The sequence below is a fragment of the Polyodon spathula genome, chromosome 7, assembly GCF_017654505.1.
Source record: "Polyodon spathula isolate WHYD16114869_AA chromosome 7, ASM1765450v1, whole genome shotgun sequence".
NCBI classification, from domain to species: domain Eukaryota; kingdom Metazoa; phylum Chordata; class Actinopteri; order Acipenseriformes; family Polyodontidae; genus Polyodon; species Polyodon spathula.
This window is the reverse complement of record NC_054540.1, coordinates 20,636,292-20,652,302: the sequence shown is the minus strand read 5'-3', so window position 1 is coordinate 20,652,302 and position 16,011 is coordinate 20,636,292. Positions and strand designations below refer to the sequence as shown.

The 16,011-nt window shown below is 35.9% G+C and overlaps 1 protein-coding gene across 3 annotated transcripts in view; it reads right to left on the bottom strand.

Annotated features, from left to right (window-relative positions):
- Positions 1-1,150: 1,150 nt before the first annotated feature.
- LOC121318334 (copine-8-like) overlaps positions 1,151-16,011 on the bottom strand; it is a 118,590-nt gene continuing 103,729 nt past the window's right edge. For 2 of the 3 annotated variants that reach the window (XM_041254870.1, XM_041254872.1), the window contains exons 17-21: positions 10,832-10,934; positions 10,380-10,409; positions 7,843-7,900; positions 5,792-5,865; positions 1,151-1,926 (exon numbers count right to left, since the gene is read on the bottom strand). In XM_041254870.1, the coding sequence (XP_041110804.1) occupies positions 1,738-1,926; positions 5,792-5,865; positions 7,843-7,900; positions 10,380-10,409; positions 10,832-10,934 (454 nt within the window). In that variant the 3' untranslated portion in view covers positions 1,151-1,737. The remainder of the gene's footprint in view (positions 1,927-5,791; positions 5,866-7,842; positions 7,901-10,379; positions 10,410-10,831; positions 10,935-16,011) is intronic. The other variant, XM_041254871.1, reaches the window with a different exon arrangement.

Here is a 16,011-nt window from a genome sequence, read left to right as displayed (position 1 = left end):
GAGAGATCCAATAACCTTACGGTTGCAACTGTATTTAATTGGTTAAAAATGTTTTTTTGTATGGCCAGGTATCATACAATATATAATGTCTGCTTTTTTTTTCTGGAAGGTTTATGATATAAAAACATCCATGGTGAACGGCCAAAAAAATTGTACAATTAGACTGCAGTGCCTAGATAAAGAAGAAAAGCAAAGCAAAGAAAAGCAGCACTTTTGGCAGCTCCAGACAACCTGGGTCCCATTCACAAAGCTTTAACTAAAATTTCTAACCTTTTTTAAGTCTGTTCTGAATAATGAAATTGTTGAAGGCTGATATTAGTTCATTTTAAATGCATCCATAACTACAAAACACTCAACGGTAGTATGTACAGTAATTATAAAAGAAACACATTCATTATGTGACAAATGTTACCCCATGGAAGTATTTCTCAATGTCTTCAATTCAGATAGATAGTCAAAAAGTTTGTTAAGCAATTACGTTACGGTTTATTTTAGTCTAATTATATTTAAAATGCATAAATAAAACTTGATTAAACACAAACTTTAAAAAGTTTTGTGAATTGGGACCTTTGTTTTCAATAATATTATAACATAACACTTTATGTGAAAACACAACATCTATATATAATGTAATGTTTCCAGGGCCTAGATTGTCAAAGCCTTTTACACCAAATCTTCATTAACATGATTTTCTCAAAAAAAGACACCTAAAAAAGTTAATAATAATAAATTAATTTTTTATAGTTTTAAAATTGTAAAATTGGAATTTTTTTTTCCTTTCTTTAAGAACAACAAATTAATTATTAAGAACGATTTTGACAAAAAAAAGCTTTGAGAATCTAGCCCCAGATATCTTAAAATAAAAATACATAAAAGTCCTAATTTTATAACAAAGATATTATATAGAATGTGTTGATATTAAGTGCATTTAGAAACCCTAGAACACAGTTAAACCTGTATAAAGAGGATGTTCAGGTTAAATTAGCTACTTTTGCAGACGGCTGACCTTTCTGTCCAAGCTATTTTACACTAGACAACAAGGAATTGATAGCAAGGCAATTTCAAGACCAGCAGCCTTTTGATTATGTTGAATCTAAATACAGGTCTCACTGTAGATCCCCACCCCCACCCCCACCCCACCCCACAACCCCAATCCTAGAATGCTCTTAAGAAGGGATATGGTTTCACTTTTTAGGATGTTTCATCTGCAAGGTAGCACACACAAGAAGTATAATTATTCCAAAGTTTATATTTCAAGTATGATTATAAAAGTATTCCACTGTAAAAATCATTAACATGTAAACATTAAGAGATAGAGGAAAAGCATTCCCATGGTTATTTACAACAGTCCAGGAATTGGGAATCCTGTTAAAACATGGTTCGACTGTTAAAACATGGTTCCACCTTTTCCCCCATTAACATTTTAAGAGTTGTTCCTCTGTGACTGTCCTTCCTGCTTTTTTTTTTTTTTTTGGATTAAGCTTTAACTCCTAAAGGAAAGCTGCTTTATTTCCAAGGCATTCATGAAGACATCCAATTTTGTACGCAACCTGCCTGTACCGTCCAATTTTTTTTTAAGTCCTTAAAGAAGAACTTTAAATGGAAGTAAACATGTCATCAGAGATGCTTTCGTGTCCTGTCGTCATCCCAGTCTACACAGTGCAAGCAGACAAAAGAGGTGCAGCACATAGTGTTTCTGACGAGTGGAGGGCTAGAGGTGGCAGGCGATTAGGAAGGTCAGATCTGGGTTTGCAGAGGGTGCCCTGGGGGTGTGTAGGGAGGGGGTGCAGGAGACGGCTTGATTGCTCTTGCTTTCATGTAAGACAAGAACTGGTCCGGAATCTCTGCAAGTACATCCTTTGCCAAACGGGCCATGCTCAGGATGTGGTTTCCCGTCCTGTCAATGTAGTCTCTGAATGGGACAAACTGAGAAGTAAAAAGATAGAAAGAGCCCAATTAATTCAGGCAATGGTCCAGCTGCATAAATCCTGAACAGTGTAGATATTGTATGGGGAACCAAAAAACATGTGAGACTGGCTTCTCGCTTAAGGGTTTGTCTTTGTTTGTTTCTGAGATATGTTTGCCTTTGAGAGACTAACTTATAATATATAAGTAACTTATAATAATAAGTAGTCCTTGCCTGTCTGCCTTTAACAAATCACTTGAGTTTTTGGTTGAATCAGTTTATTCGAAACCCAAGCTGATTGGCTAATGTCCAACCTAATTAGGTACAATACATTCAAGTTTCCTAACAAATGTTAATTAGTATGTTTGCAGTGCTGAACAAGACTGAATCTAATGATACAAAGAGATAATTGGTCTTTATTGAGCAAAGGCTAATAGAGTGGGCAATATGAACAGTATGACCTTTCAGATGGATGCTAACCAGAATTATGAGGCATATAATTTGGCTTCTTATTAACTCCCTCACTGTATAAACTGAAGGCAGATGTAGATTTGTGCTGGTGATGGAAACCTTTCCCTCTTGCTGGTTCCACACTGTGCACCTGCTGCCACTGTCATCTGCTGTCAATATCAGAGGAAATGTTTAGCAATTAACTATGGTTGGCCCTGGTGTTCTGTACGACAGAGTGTATTCAATCTTATTAATTTGGAGCTAGTCAGATGGAAGGTAGCCTCACGAAGCAGAAAAACCTGAAAAACGTTTTAGTTTCTGTGGGTTTGATCTTCATATAGCAGTTGGGTGTCAAAACATGAACACAGAAAAGGGGGTCTGTTCATCTCAACAATGTCAGGTTCATAATTGTGAGAAAGCAGCTAAAACCGTGAATTGGCAGGCAGAAAATGCAGAGGGAGACTTCAGCTAAACATGTTCCTGTGCAAACACGATTTAGTGAGAGGCGTTTAGTATATTCTTTGAACAGTAACATCAACTAGAACTTAATAGAATAAAGTGTTAAAAATGATGACAATACAATTAGCATCATCCAAATATTCTGCATAGAACAGGAAGAAAATAACTATAATAGAGCACACAAATGAAGCTGGGACAACCAGACAGAAAAATGCAATTTACTGTTTCCCAATTGTTTGAAGAAATAATATAAGTTATCCTTCGTTGTGTGTAAAAAAACACCAATTTATAACAGCTTCTAAAAGGTTTGTTGGGAGAGAGACAAACAATTTAGGGTTGAATAACCTATTCAATTGCCCTTATCTTACGGACACAAAGCTTTCTGGGCGGACGTTTTCCTTATCTTGACTGTTTCAGCACCTAATCTAGCTTGTCTTTTTTTCAATGGATAATTTTTTAATTGTTACCATTTAGCTCAGTAAGGAGGAGTAGGGGAGATAAAATACTATCAAGAGACGTGGGGGCTCAGAACAACTGGATGGTTAATAATGTAATTCCTTGAAAAGGTTTAATTAATCAGCTCTCCCTTCTACTTCAAACAATGTATTCACGATGCAACTCTCACTGCATCATAAAGAATGTCAATCAGCTAAGATAACTATTTTCCATAATGACATTCAATTACTGTAATTCTTACATGTAAGTATACCCTTGGGAGTTAATTTACTGTAAAACTCTTTTGTTAATCAGATATTGGTTTAACAGTTTTCTCATTTTTATGTCTAAAGAACTTCCTTGATCAAGTCCAGTCTTCTCACTGAGCAGATCAAAAATAAATAAAAAACTTGTTCTTGCTCAAATTGAAACAATCAAAACATATCTGTGCATCTCCAAAAATTCCACCTTGACAATGGATTGCTCGGTTTTAGGAATTTCCAATCTTGCATATCCTTGGAGTCCAAATAAAGCAGCATCTTTAGTATCTAAAATTGCAACAGTGTTCACATCTGCCATTATCGAAAACAGAACATTAAATAAAATGCACTGATAATTGACAGTTTGAGTTTATTTTAATACCCATCATTCAACATAAGAACATAAGACCATAAGAAAGTTTACAAACAACAGCAGGCCATACGACCCATCTTGCTTGTTTGGTTGTTAGTAGCTTATTGATCCTAGAATCTCATCCAGCAGCCTCTTGAAGGATCCCAGGATGTCAGCTTCAACAACATTACTGGGAACTCATATCACAGTTTCCTCACCATTAGCGACAACTGGCATTCATACTTTGTTAGGGGCTCATTAAAGTTTGCAGTTTTACCATATTTTGTGCTGATTACCCATACTGTATGTCATCTGTAAACTCTGAAAGGTTAAGAGAAATGTACACATGTACTGTACATAAACAGGTTTTTATAGGCGGATTATAATTTCAGTAAAATACAACATTAGGTTTGAGAATCAGATATTTCCACAATTAAGATGCATAACTGAAATTGAAAAGTAAAGCTTATACTCTGCTAATTTTTTAAAATGACTGGTTTGATTATTAAATGCGCTGCTCAAGAACTTTGAGTCAGACTGTGGGAACAACAAGCATTTCAGCATCCAACCACTTCAGAGAGAGTCACTAGAGGTTTGCATGTCAGTCAATTCTGTGCTTTGCTGTAATAATATGCAGTCAGAAACTGGAAAGCACTTTTTAAGTAGTAATGTTTAATTGTTGCATTGTGAAGCTATGGAAACGTATCATAAATGTTATATTCCTTATTTTGTTGCTATTTGTGTGGATGTGTGCTTTTAAACTGAAAATGCCATCTTCCATTTTAAAGCAAACTAGTGAGTATATTAACTTTTCGTAATGGTTTATATTAAAATGTTGAATAAAATAAAACAAAATTACGCATGCATGAGAAATGTCAGAGAGCAAAAGACAATGCCCGAGGGAGCCCCGTCTCATTATCTTAGCATTTTGATAAAGAATTATTCATTAGGCTATGTGTGTGTGGACTGATAAGCATGGTACAAAGCATTTACATGTATTATAAAATAATAAGCAGTCTAAAAACAATCATATCTACATCTAAAATGGGTCATTCCTAAACTACCTGGATGAAAATATTTATGATAGTAATTATGCCATTTTATTTTTTTCCCCCTTCAGTTTCAAGGCACTAAAAAAGTTTAAAAAAAATTGCGTGTTATTAGTGCAAATTGAAAGTTTACAGTGCTTACAAAGAGAGGTAGGCATCTGCTGTTGTTTGTAAGTGAGAAATGTTGCCTGAAATTACTGAGTATTATAATAAAACAATGATTGTAAAGATATATGCTGTTGTTGCTAGAGATCAGTTTTAATTATTTCCCTAACAGCTACAGTACTTTGGCTACCTAAATGGCAAACTAGAAATCGTGTTTCTTTAAAGCAATGCACAGCAGCACGACACACATATACAGAAGTAAAGAAAGTTTGTCTACTTTTCAAATTGCCTGGACTGGCCACTAGAGTTGATTTGTAATTTTAAAGCTAATGTGTATTTTAGCTTAACATGTTTGATTAATAAGTAAATACACGTTAACTGAGCTTTTCCGATGTTATCACTAAACAACAGCTAGGTTTAGGTGCTGTGAATTGCATTGCGACAAAACTGCACAAACCCTACATGTATTTCCTAACTTCTCTGAAGAGTGCTTTGCGGGAGCAAAAGATCAATAGACAAGACAGAACAAAAGTTCACACCTAATTCAAACGACTTCACCTCCTTCCGTACAGCAGCTCCTCACATTATGCAGTGACATTTGTAGATTAGGGTCAAATCTGAATCACAATCATTGTTAAATACTGCACTATTTAATACCGGACCCTGCAGTTCAACATGAACTAGTGATCTTGTTCCTGAAATCGAGTGAATGACCTTTTACGAGGCTGAGCCATCAAGACCTTATGTTGTGAAAGATAAACCTTGAGTGATGTACCTGAACAATGTCTCTTTCTGCATGTCTACCTCTGGATGATATTCGAATTTCATCACCGTCCAACTCGATCATTGCTGTAAAGGAAAGAAGGAAAAAAATAAAGCCATCAGTAACTGGATTTAGCAAAACAGGCAGTGATCTTTTTTTTTTTCAAATAAGTACAAATGTAATGTTGTTTCTTTAATTCACAGCAGTCTGAAACACATTTTATCATCAAAATGATTTTGCTTGAAATTAGCGTTGCTGCCAACAGTTGGCATATGGTGTATTCAGAAATTTGTTACCATTCAAACTGGTTGTTCTCAAAATAGCACAACAGTTACTAAAGGGTAATAATTTAGCACAAGGAAATACAAGAACCACACATTTCAATCCTGCAGCATTTTATTTCCATTTTGAAGGACCTGTTACTTGATTGAAAACTGAGACCTTTTTAAACTTGCCTTTTCGCAACATTTAATGAACAAGCAGAAGCCACTACTTTACTTTTAGTTCTATGGTTTCCAAGGTAACCCTGATATCACAGTCCCATACAGTAGCTAGGGGATGGAATTTGAATGCCTCAGTGCCAATCAAAAAAAATAACTCATAACAGCTGCTCAGGGCAGGAAAAGCAAAAAAGGCGGTATCTCCATAAAAATAAAATACTATTAAAAAGACTTAAATTGGTGATTTTTAAATGTAATAATAATAACCTTTACTTTTATATAGCGCCTTTCACAATGGACCACCATCACAAAGCACTTTAAATGATACGAGACTAGGATGTGTGAACAATGCATCAGCTGCAGAGTCACTTACAACAACGTCTCACCCGAAAGACAGAGCACAAGGAGGTTAAGTGACTTGCTCAGGGTCACACAGTGAGTCAGTGGCTGAGCTGGGATTTGGGTACCTGCTGGTTATAATCCCGTTTCTTTAACCACTGGGCCACACAGCCTCCTGTGTAATTATTCATGAATAATCAGTGTTACGGTTAAGTATGAATTACTATTTACTTAATTTAAATGTAACATTACATATGTAATTACATTTGAACTTAATACACTTACCGGTATTACAAAGTGTTACCATTAAAAGTTACATGTAATACTCATGTTGTCTGTCATTCAGCAGCCTTTCCTACTTAGACAAACCTTAAAGACAACCGGGTTCTTACTTTGGACAACTTCTTATACAGTAAAATCTCTTCAATCCAGCAGTCCTTCAAATAATCTCCTTCTGACCTAAAGAGTTAAGTAAGATTCCCCCTCTTGGGACGTCATGTGACCAGCAGCTTACAATGTGGAATTAGTTCCCAGCTTTACCGTCCTTTATGTAGTAGCAGTCCCTGCTTGGTTTCTTATCTACTTTTCAGTCTAGTAGCCAAAGATAAGAAGTCTCAATATCCCATATTTTTGTAAGAGCTCTCTTTCACAGAGAAGATTGGGGAAAGCTCCACAAAAACATAATCCCACCCTGTATTTATGTTACACACCTACAACCTCGGACCTTATAAAATACATTTGCTCAAGAACCTTCTGAGGTGGTGTATTTCACAGTAGAAGTAACTCCAACAATACCGAGAAATACACTACAGATTCAATACTATCTCTAGCCTTTTGCTTAAATGGTCATTATGGCTCTCTGTAAAAATATAGGAGCTGCTTAGGACAAGAGACACAATACCAGGTTTTTGCAAAAAAAAAAAAAGTCATATGAGAAATCCTATGTTCATATTATTTTTATAAATACACAGCAAACTGTTAAAAGTCTGACCTTTCTCACCATTTATTATGACTTGGCTGAAGGCAATACATTGGCCCTAGATATATTGTGAATATAGGATAGGGTACTGCATGATGCAAACTGTTATGGCATCACAAGTGTGGGCTTCCAAGCTGTCTGCCCTTGAGACATTAACAGATATATGAAGCGGAATATCACAGAATTATTCCTTCCATTTTTTTTATCAACATCATAACACTTTAGCAGTTCACAGAATAATTCCCACTGCAAGATACGATTCCTTACCATTACAGAGATTTATTCTTTCCCCTATACTTTCTTACCATCAAATTCTGCTGGTCCAACTCCAACAATAATTATTGACATTGGAAGGGTAGAGGCCTTGAAAAAAAAAACAAAGGTTACAGATCAGGCATTAAAAAAATGTATAGATTGGGCATGTGTAGCAAATGTCAGCTCTCTGGATTTTAACATCTGGAGTTTAACAATGTTACAACAGCAGCATAACAGAGTTTTCAACCAGACCAATTATCTAAGAAGTATAAGGGCTATTGAACTGTATATTATTATACAGTATGGTTAGGTTCTTTATTTGAAAGTTTATGTAAGTGATTAGAATGCACAGTCATGACTCATGACAGGACTTCTGACCCTTAGCAATAAGGTGCCATTTATTGTACACTAGCCTTAGGCAGCATCTACTATCATGGGTACCTACCAAGGAAAAAAAAAAGTCACGTATTAAATTAGCATATCTGGGAATTGGTGGCAGTGGTCTCCTGCATCAGGCTTGAGCGACCACCCAGAGTTGAAGTAAAACCTCTTAAATCAAATTCACAGGGGAAGACAAACAAAAACATAAAAATGAAAAAGAAAACTGTCGGTTCCACTAATTTGTTCAAAAAGACAAATATGGGGCTTAACATCAGCTTGCTGCAAGATTTACAAAACATGGTTTAGCGTCTCCTGAGAAACTTGTATGGACTACCGGTATACTGGATCCCCAATAACAACAACAATAAACTATATAAATATACTGTAAATATATGTATCTATATACTGTGTGTGTGTGTGTGTGTGTGTGTGTGTGTGTGTATGTATATATATATATATATATATATATATATATATATATATATATATATATATATATTATATATATAAGTATTTCTACTGGCGACAACCCTTAAAATTGTTCCCTGCGAAATTCAGTCTTCAGGTATTTTTATTATTATTATTATTGTATTATTATCATTATTATTATTATTATTATTATTAGAATATGATGTAGCTAGAAATGTGGGCGAGTAGGACAGTATTTTTAAAAAGTGCTGTACTTAACAGTTTGACTGGTTAATTTTTATATCATTAACCTAAAGTGCTGGATTTTAGCTCCAATCGTAGACTACCACTGCTGAAGTTACTGTTCTGTAGAAAAATGTGCCTATATAATACATGTACGTGTATAATAGGGTTATAATAAATAAATATGCAGTCAAAAAATATCTAGCAGATAATACAAGTATAGTACACAGGACTTTTTTATGGATTTTTTTTTTTTTTTTGTATTTGTGTAATGCTATGTCTGGATTTTATGTTTCATTTCCTGTACTTTTATATTTTTTTGGTGACCAAATGAGGCAAAACAGTTTACAAAGGCCAAACTGGAACAGAGGCATTTAAATGTACAAACCCTGTCACTAATCTGCTAGTGTAAACATTTATTCAATGACAATGACTGATCCAAGACTTGAACTGAAATGCCTGGTCCAGATAACTTTATATATATATATATATATATATATATACCTATATATATATATATATATATATATATATATACACACACACACACACACACACACACACACACACACACACACACATTTTAATGGCATTCCTGAGACTTGCAGAGTTCTCTTTTTATATTTATACAATTTCAGTAGAACACGAAAGATGCTAGTTCCATGCAAATAAAAGTGGTGATGATGACACAGAGAGTTTTATGAATTATGGAACTAGTGCCCTGCCTTGCCTGGGGCACTGAACATCTGCTGGTTTGAAGGAATGATCTGGAACTGGCTACCTGTAGTCAATACGGACACATGGAAATTATATCAAGTCATTAACAGGGCTGACAAGCTCTCCTTGCTGAGCTGAATGACTGAACCCTCCTGGATTTGAGGAGCAACTTGATTAAAGGGTTTAAGCACAATAACCAGAGAGCAATAAAATAATAATAATATATACATATATACAAATTCTATAGGCCTGCCTACTTCATACACTTTGATGACAAAATACACTTAAAAGTCCCAAAATCTTTTTCAGTCAAGGCTCTTGTTTATTATTCCTACAGCCTTATATACAATAATTCAGCCTAGCCGCAGTATTGGCATGAATTGTGATATGTTTATAAGTCATGCAATAGGGAGAACACAGCTACCTACTAATTGCTACATTATAAATATAATGATAATACATGAATATAGAAAAAAAAAACAACAAAAAACAATAGGACTTTAGACTGATACATCTACTCAAGAAAGTTGGGCTTCCAACAGTATACCCCTTATGCACTCAGAACTCCCCATGTGATTCTGTATTTGTTCTGCCAAAAAGGACAGACATTTTCAATACAGAATGAGCAAATTGCACATTATACATATTATATAAAATTACTTATTTTGCTAATAATATATATATACATCCTATTAGCAAAATAAGTAATTTTATGTCTAATATTTATCTTGCTTATTCTGTATTGGAAATGTCTTGTTAGAACAAATACAGAATCTCATCACACTCTTAAAAGGGTTGCTGTTAGAAAATAATCTCACAAATCTCACTTGTCACTCACTTCTATTTGATAGGTCTCAAATGTGAAGTTCTGAAAGAAACACATGTTATAGCAAACACTTTTTTATATTACATCAGGAACTACAGTACAATATGGTAAAGAAAGCTGGCATAGTTTGCTTGCCTTACTTCCAGGAGGTCTTATTGTCACTTCCATGGTCATTTCACTACTGTAGTGTCATCAAAGCATGTAGTCAACATAGGAAGCAGCTGATTGGGTGATGATAACAGATAAGGCGTTGATGGGTCAGGAAATATTCACTTCTAGGTGAAATGACAATGGTAGTGCAAGACTACCTGAAAGCAAGCCTTGCTAGCAGATGTATTTAACCTCATGTTTAAAAATACAATGGGTTTGTGACCCTTAACCCACTGTACATACAGAATGCATTCACACTCAGGTTCATAACATTACTGTAATCAGGGATAAACAAAAGCATGCCAGTCACTTACATTGACAATCGACTCTTTTGTCTGTGCCATATCTGAGATAACTCCATCTGTTATAATCAGCAAAATAAAATACTGTGAGCCATCTTTCACAGAGGCAGCATACCTGTGTAAAAGGTACAAAGGGCTTTGTTAGTCTGGACACATCTTACATAGTATAAAGACTAGTGTTTGTTCACATTTATTGGCTCTGTATTATAAAGGTGGATAACAGAAATATTCACAAATATACCGTAATTTGATTTCTGCCTCCAGTGGATGTAAATAATACTTATTTGACAAGTACTGTACTGCAGAGTTCATGTACATCATGAATAGATAGGATTTATTCTTGAGGATTTCTTGTTCAAGATTATAGGAATTCTGGTTCACAGTAACACCGTGCACCTTAAAATCTTTTACTTTAATTCTACCAAATTCAATGACTATGAGATAACAATGCCACATTTCATAGATTTCAGTTAAAGCAGCCTATTGAACAAATACAATGAACTGTACACGTCATTATGGCAATGACTTAGATTGACCTACATATTCTCACTCAATATATAAATTAAATGATCAGTGATCAGTGTCTGAAGAGGATCACCTGGGCGAGTTCACATTTCATTGTCCATTCACACTAGTGTTGATAGCAGAGAAACGTACAGCTGCCAGTGTGTAATATTACTTCTGCTATACTGTAATCCCTTATGATAATTATTATATGTTTATGTGTGTGTATGTGTATTTGTTTCTATTATGTGTATCTATTAAATGTGCTATTGTTTGTTTTGGATTGGCAGGGAGAGGGTTAAATTCCACCCTGCTAAATACATTGATAATGTGGCTTGATCCCTAATTAGCTAATTGCTAATTACTGATTAATTGGGCTCCAGCCACAGACTACAAAAGACAGGAGAAATCATTCATCTGGGTGGTGGAGAGTTGGAGTTGGAGAGTTTTGTTCATTGTGGTTGTTTATTTTAGCCCTTGTGCCATTTTATTAAGTGTTTGAAAAGTGTTTATTATTTTTGTTGTTTTTATTTAGTGTTTATTATACATAAGCACAGCAGCGCAGTTATACCCCGCACTACTTGTGTTGACGGGTACTTCTTCCTGGTCTGACATCACCCACAAGAGCCAACCTGTCACCTATTATACGTTTCTTCCTTTCTGAAGTCTCTTCGCAATAAAGACAGCACTCGGGTATCCGATACCCAGATACACTTCAGTCACATTTTAAGAATAAAATCAATCCCCATTATATATATATCTATATATATATAGTTAATATATATAATATTATATATATTATATATATTATAATATATATATATATATATATATATATATATATATATATATATATATAAACTATTGGATGTATGATACTTAATGTACGATTAAAAATTTCGACTGACTGCCGATTTCTGACTCTGTCACCAGTTTTCTGATACAAAGCCCATCTCTTCAATGTTACAATTTATCTAAATATCTGTCACAGCCCGCATTTAAAATAAATAAATAAATAAATAAATAAAATTCTCTCTAATCCCAAATCAGTCTGTCCAGTTTCACCTGACGAAAATGCAGCCAAAACAAAGCAAACGAGACAAGCTACGGTAATGTAACAGTTAATCATTAAACAGTTTTAGATACTTGTGCATTTTCATTTGTAAGTGAACTGTGACATTAGGGCCTTATCGAGCACCATATTTTGCAATTTTGAATACTGACTTTGGATACTGTTTTCATTCTGGAAACTCTGTTTTTTTTTGTATTTGTTTGTTTTTTCATCTTTTGGTAAACTGCATTTCCTTTTACATTTTACGCCACTCTGTGCATGGATAACACTTAGATTTCATTTTGCTATTAGCTCTTTAATGGGAAATTTTACATACAGCTACAATAGGTACCAGATTTAAAAGTATGTACTGTATTACAGTTAACGTGTCGTCTCTTTAGCTTTGGTAAGTGTTATTTTCAGAATCATACGATTCTGAATTAAAATACTATGGTCAGGTGTTTGAAGATTCATCAAGGAAAAATGAAATGCTTGAGGGAGAAGGGACACGGGCCTCACGTTGATCAGTACAATGATCAGTACAGTACAAAGTCAGTCAAGTCAATGGAATTAAATCCAGTGACAGGAAGCAAACCACAGCTCACAGGATATCAGCACCCCAGCCACAGACGTGAGGAAGACTTGCATGGAAACAGCTAGTGATGAACCGAATGGTCCTTGTGAACCCGGTCAGATGAAACCAACATTAGAGAGAAAAGAACCTCAATGGGCACAAGCCTGGAGTTAAATGGCCAAGAGCTTGTGAGCTGCGTGGGACACAGTATACATGGATCTCGTTTTGCGTTGGAAAGGTTAAGTGGAACAGTTGAAAAGAAGCTGGATAAATTTGGGGACATCATCTACGTATATGGAAGTGAGAGGTTTGGAGTTGAAGAAAGGAAGGAAAAAGTACAAACTATTTCTGGAAAGTCTAGATGGCAGCAGGATATTGAACATTTAGTTAGAGAAAGGAGACAGCTGAGGAAGCAATGGAGAAGAGCAGAACAGAGTCAGAAGGATGGACTCAATCTGTTACAAAGGGTCATAAAAGATAAGCTTGCACCATTGTGCAGAGCTGAGTGCCTACAGAAATGCTGCAAAAAGGAGCATGTGAGAACTAACTTTTATAAAGACCCATTCAAATTTGTAAAGAAGTTATTCACCAGTGAGAAAAATCGCACATTAAAAGCATCAAAGTTTGAGCTGGGGAGACACTTGGAGGTATCACATACAGATTCAAAAAGGCAGGAGCCTATGTCAATTCCTTCAGACATCCCACCTATGAATCCACCAGAATACCAAATGGAGAACTGTGCAAATAAGTGGAAAGAAGTAGAGCAAGCTGTGAAAAAAGCAAGGGTGCCTTCATCTCCAGGGCCTAATGGAGTTCTGTACAGAGTTTACAAGAGTGCTTCTGGAGTTCTATGAATCCTGTGGAAATTGATGAAAGTGGCATGGGAAAAACAGGTTGTACCAAGATCATGGCGCAAAGCATGGAATCATTATACCAAAAGAAAAAGATTCTACAAGCATCAGTCAGTTTCGCCCTATTTCCTCATTAAATGTAGAAGACAAGATTTTCTTCAGCACTATTGCTCAGAGATTGTCAACTTACCTAGAACTGCTTCAGTGACACTTCAGTACAAAAAGCAGGCATTCCAGGTTTCCCAGGATGCTTAAAACACATCAGTGTGATCTGGCAACAAATTCAATCAGCTAAAAAGGAGAAGAGCTCCATGTGACATTCCTGAATTTGGCTAATGCATATGGTTCAGTGCCACATGAACTTTTTTGGGCAGCATTTGATTTATTTTCAGTGTACTGATGACAATAACACATTTAGCAAAAGCCTACTTCGGAGATTTGCAATTGTTTTTCAACTTAAAAATTCAGCACTACATGGCAATGCCTAAAAGTTGTAGTAGTGGCAAGATGCACCATTTCTCCACTGGCTTTTATCATGGCAATGGAAGTAATTATTAGGGCATCAAAATCGGTTATGGGAGGAGAGCTTTTGGCTTCTGGAATGCGACTACCACCATGTGGCAGAGCACAGCTCTGCTCTTTAGAAATTGGCAGGGATGGGGTTAAATTCCCCTACCTGCCTTGGTTCATTGTGTTCAGGTGGCTGGGGTTGATTAGATGATTAGTTTAATTAATGATCAATCAGCGCCCAGCCACCTGACATAAAAGGAGGGCTCTGCTTTTCATTTAGGAGGAGGGAGCTGTGGAAGTAGGTTGGTTTTTTTGGTTGTTTGGAAAGTTTGAATCCAGTGAAGGCATTGCCCAGCCTGGAAATTGTTATTTTTGTAAGTTTTGCTTTTTGTCTTTCTTTGTGTTTAAATTGCTTTGTTTTGGCCCTTGTGCCGTTTCATTTTTGTGTTTATTTATAATAAAAGTTATTTTTTTGAACTGCAGTCTGTCTCTGGGCCTCTTTCCACTCGCCAGCCTGCCACACGCCAATTCGAGCATACATGGATGACATGACAACATTGACTACAACAGAAGCGTGCACTCATCAGTTACTGGGCAAATTAACCAATAACACTGAACTGGCATGAATGCAATTCCAGCTCACTAAGTCAAGGAGCATCTCTATATAAAGGTAAAGTAGTATATACAAGTTTCTACATTACATCCCAGAAGAACAACCACTAAGAAAAGGTGTTAAAACCAAGCCTCGAGAGGCGCAGCAGAGAGGAGCAACAACTGGCTGTGGTTGAGACGAAAAGATTCTGGTTGGGGATCTCAAGCACAATAGAAAGAAAGCAATGCTGATGTACGTTTAAGTAAGCTGGGATGAGGTGAGTGGGGGATGGAGGGGGGTGATGCTGGGACATCAGAATCACAGTCGAGCACTCTTGAGGTGTTGTGGACTAGTCAATGAAACACAGGGATTGAAGACCCCAGAGATGTACTCTATTTAGCTCAATCCAGCCGCTGGGTGTGCTGATGCGCTGGGGAGGCAAAATAAGCTGATCCCTGGAGCTAGCATTACACTTCAGCCATCAACACCAGGCAGAAGGATATTTACATCATCAGGTGGAAGGAAACACAAATGGACAGAGATGCAGATGGATCACATTAGTTTACTGTAAAGCTACGTCTTAGTTGGTGCTTCTCTTGGCTAGAGCTCAAATCAGCACAAAGTTTTAACATCTACTCTCATGTAGTGGAAATCTTAATCTACTTCTGTTAAAAATATAGTACTGTACCAACAAAACCAATACAGTACATCTAAATGGAAGCCTGCTTATTTTAAAACACAGTCCTTTCAGATACGTATTTTTGATATTGTCCTTTTTTTCTGGGAACACAAAAAAAAAATACAAGGGTTGGAACCGGACAAAATGAAATAATCAGATATGCATCACATGCGTTTAATCTCACTGAAGTAAAATTTTATAGGGTCGGATAAGTGAGTGCTGACTGTATGCAGTCTACTTAGCAGTTTTTCAGTGTGAAGCTTTCAACAAGCTTTCTACAGGTTTAAAAAAGCAATCCAGTCACCAGTTCAAGCATTACAACGTGCTAAAAGCAGAAACATATTTTTTTCAGGAGTTCACCTAAAGCTGTAAATGCTTATACAGAAAGTATCATAATTTATAATACCTTCTCACACTGTACATCCCTGACT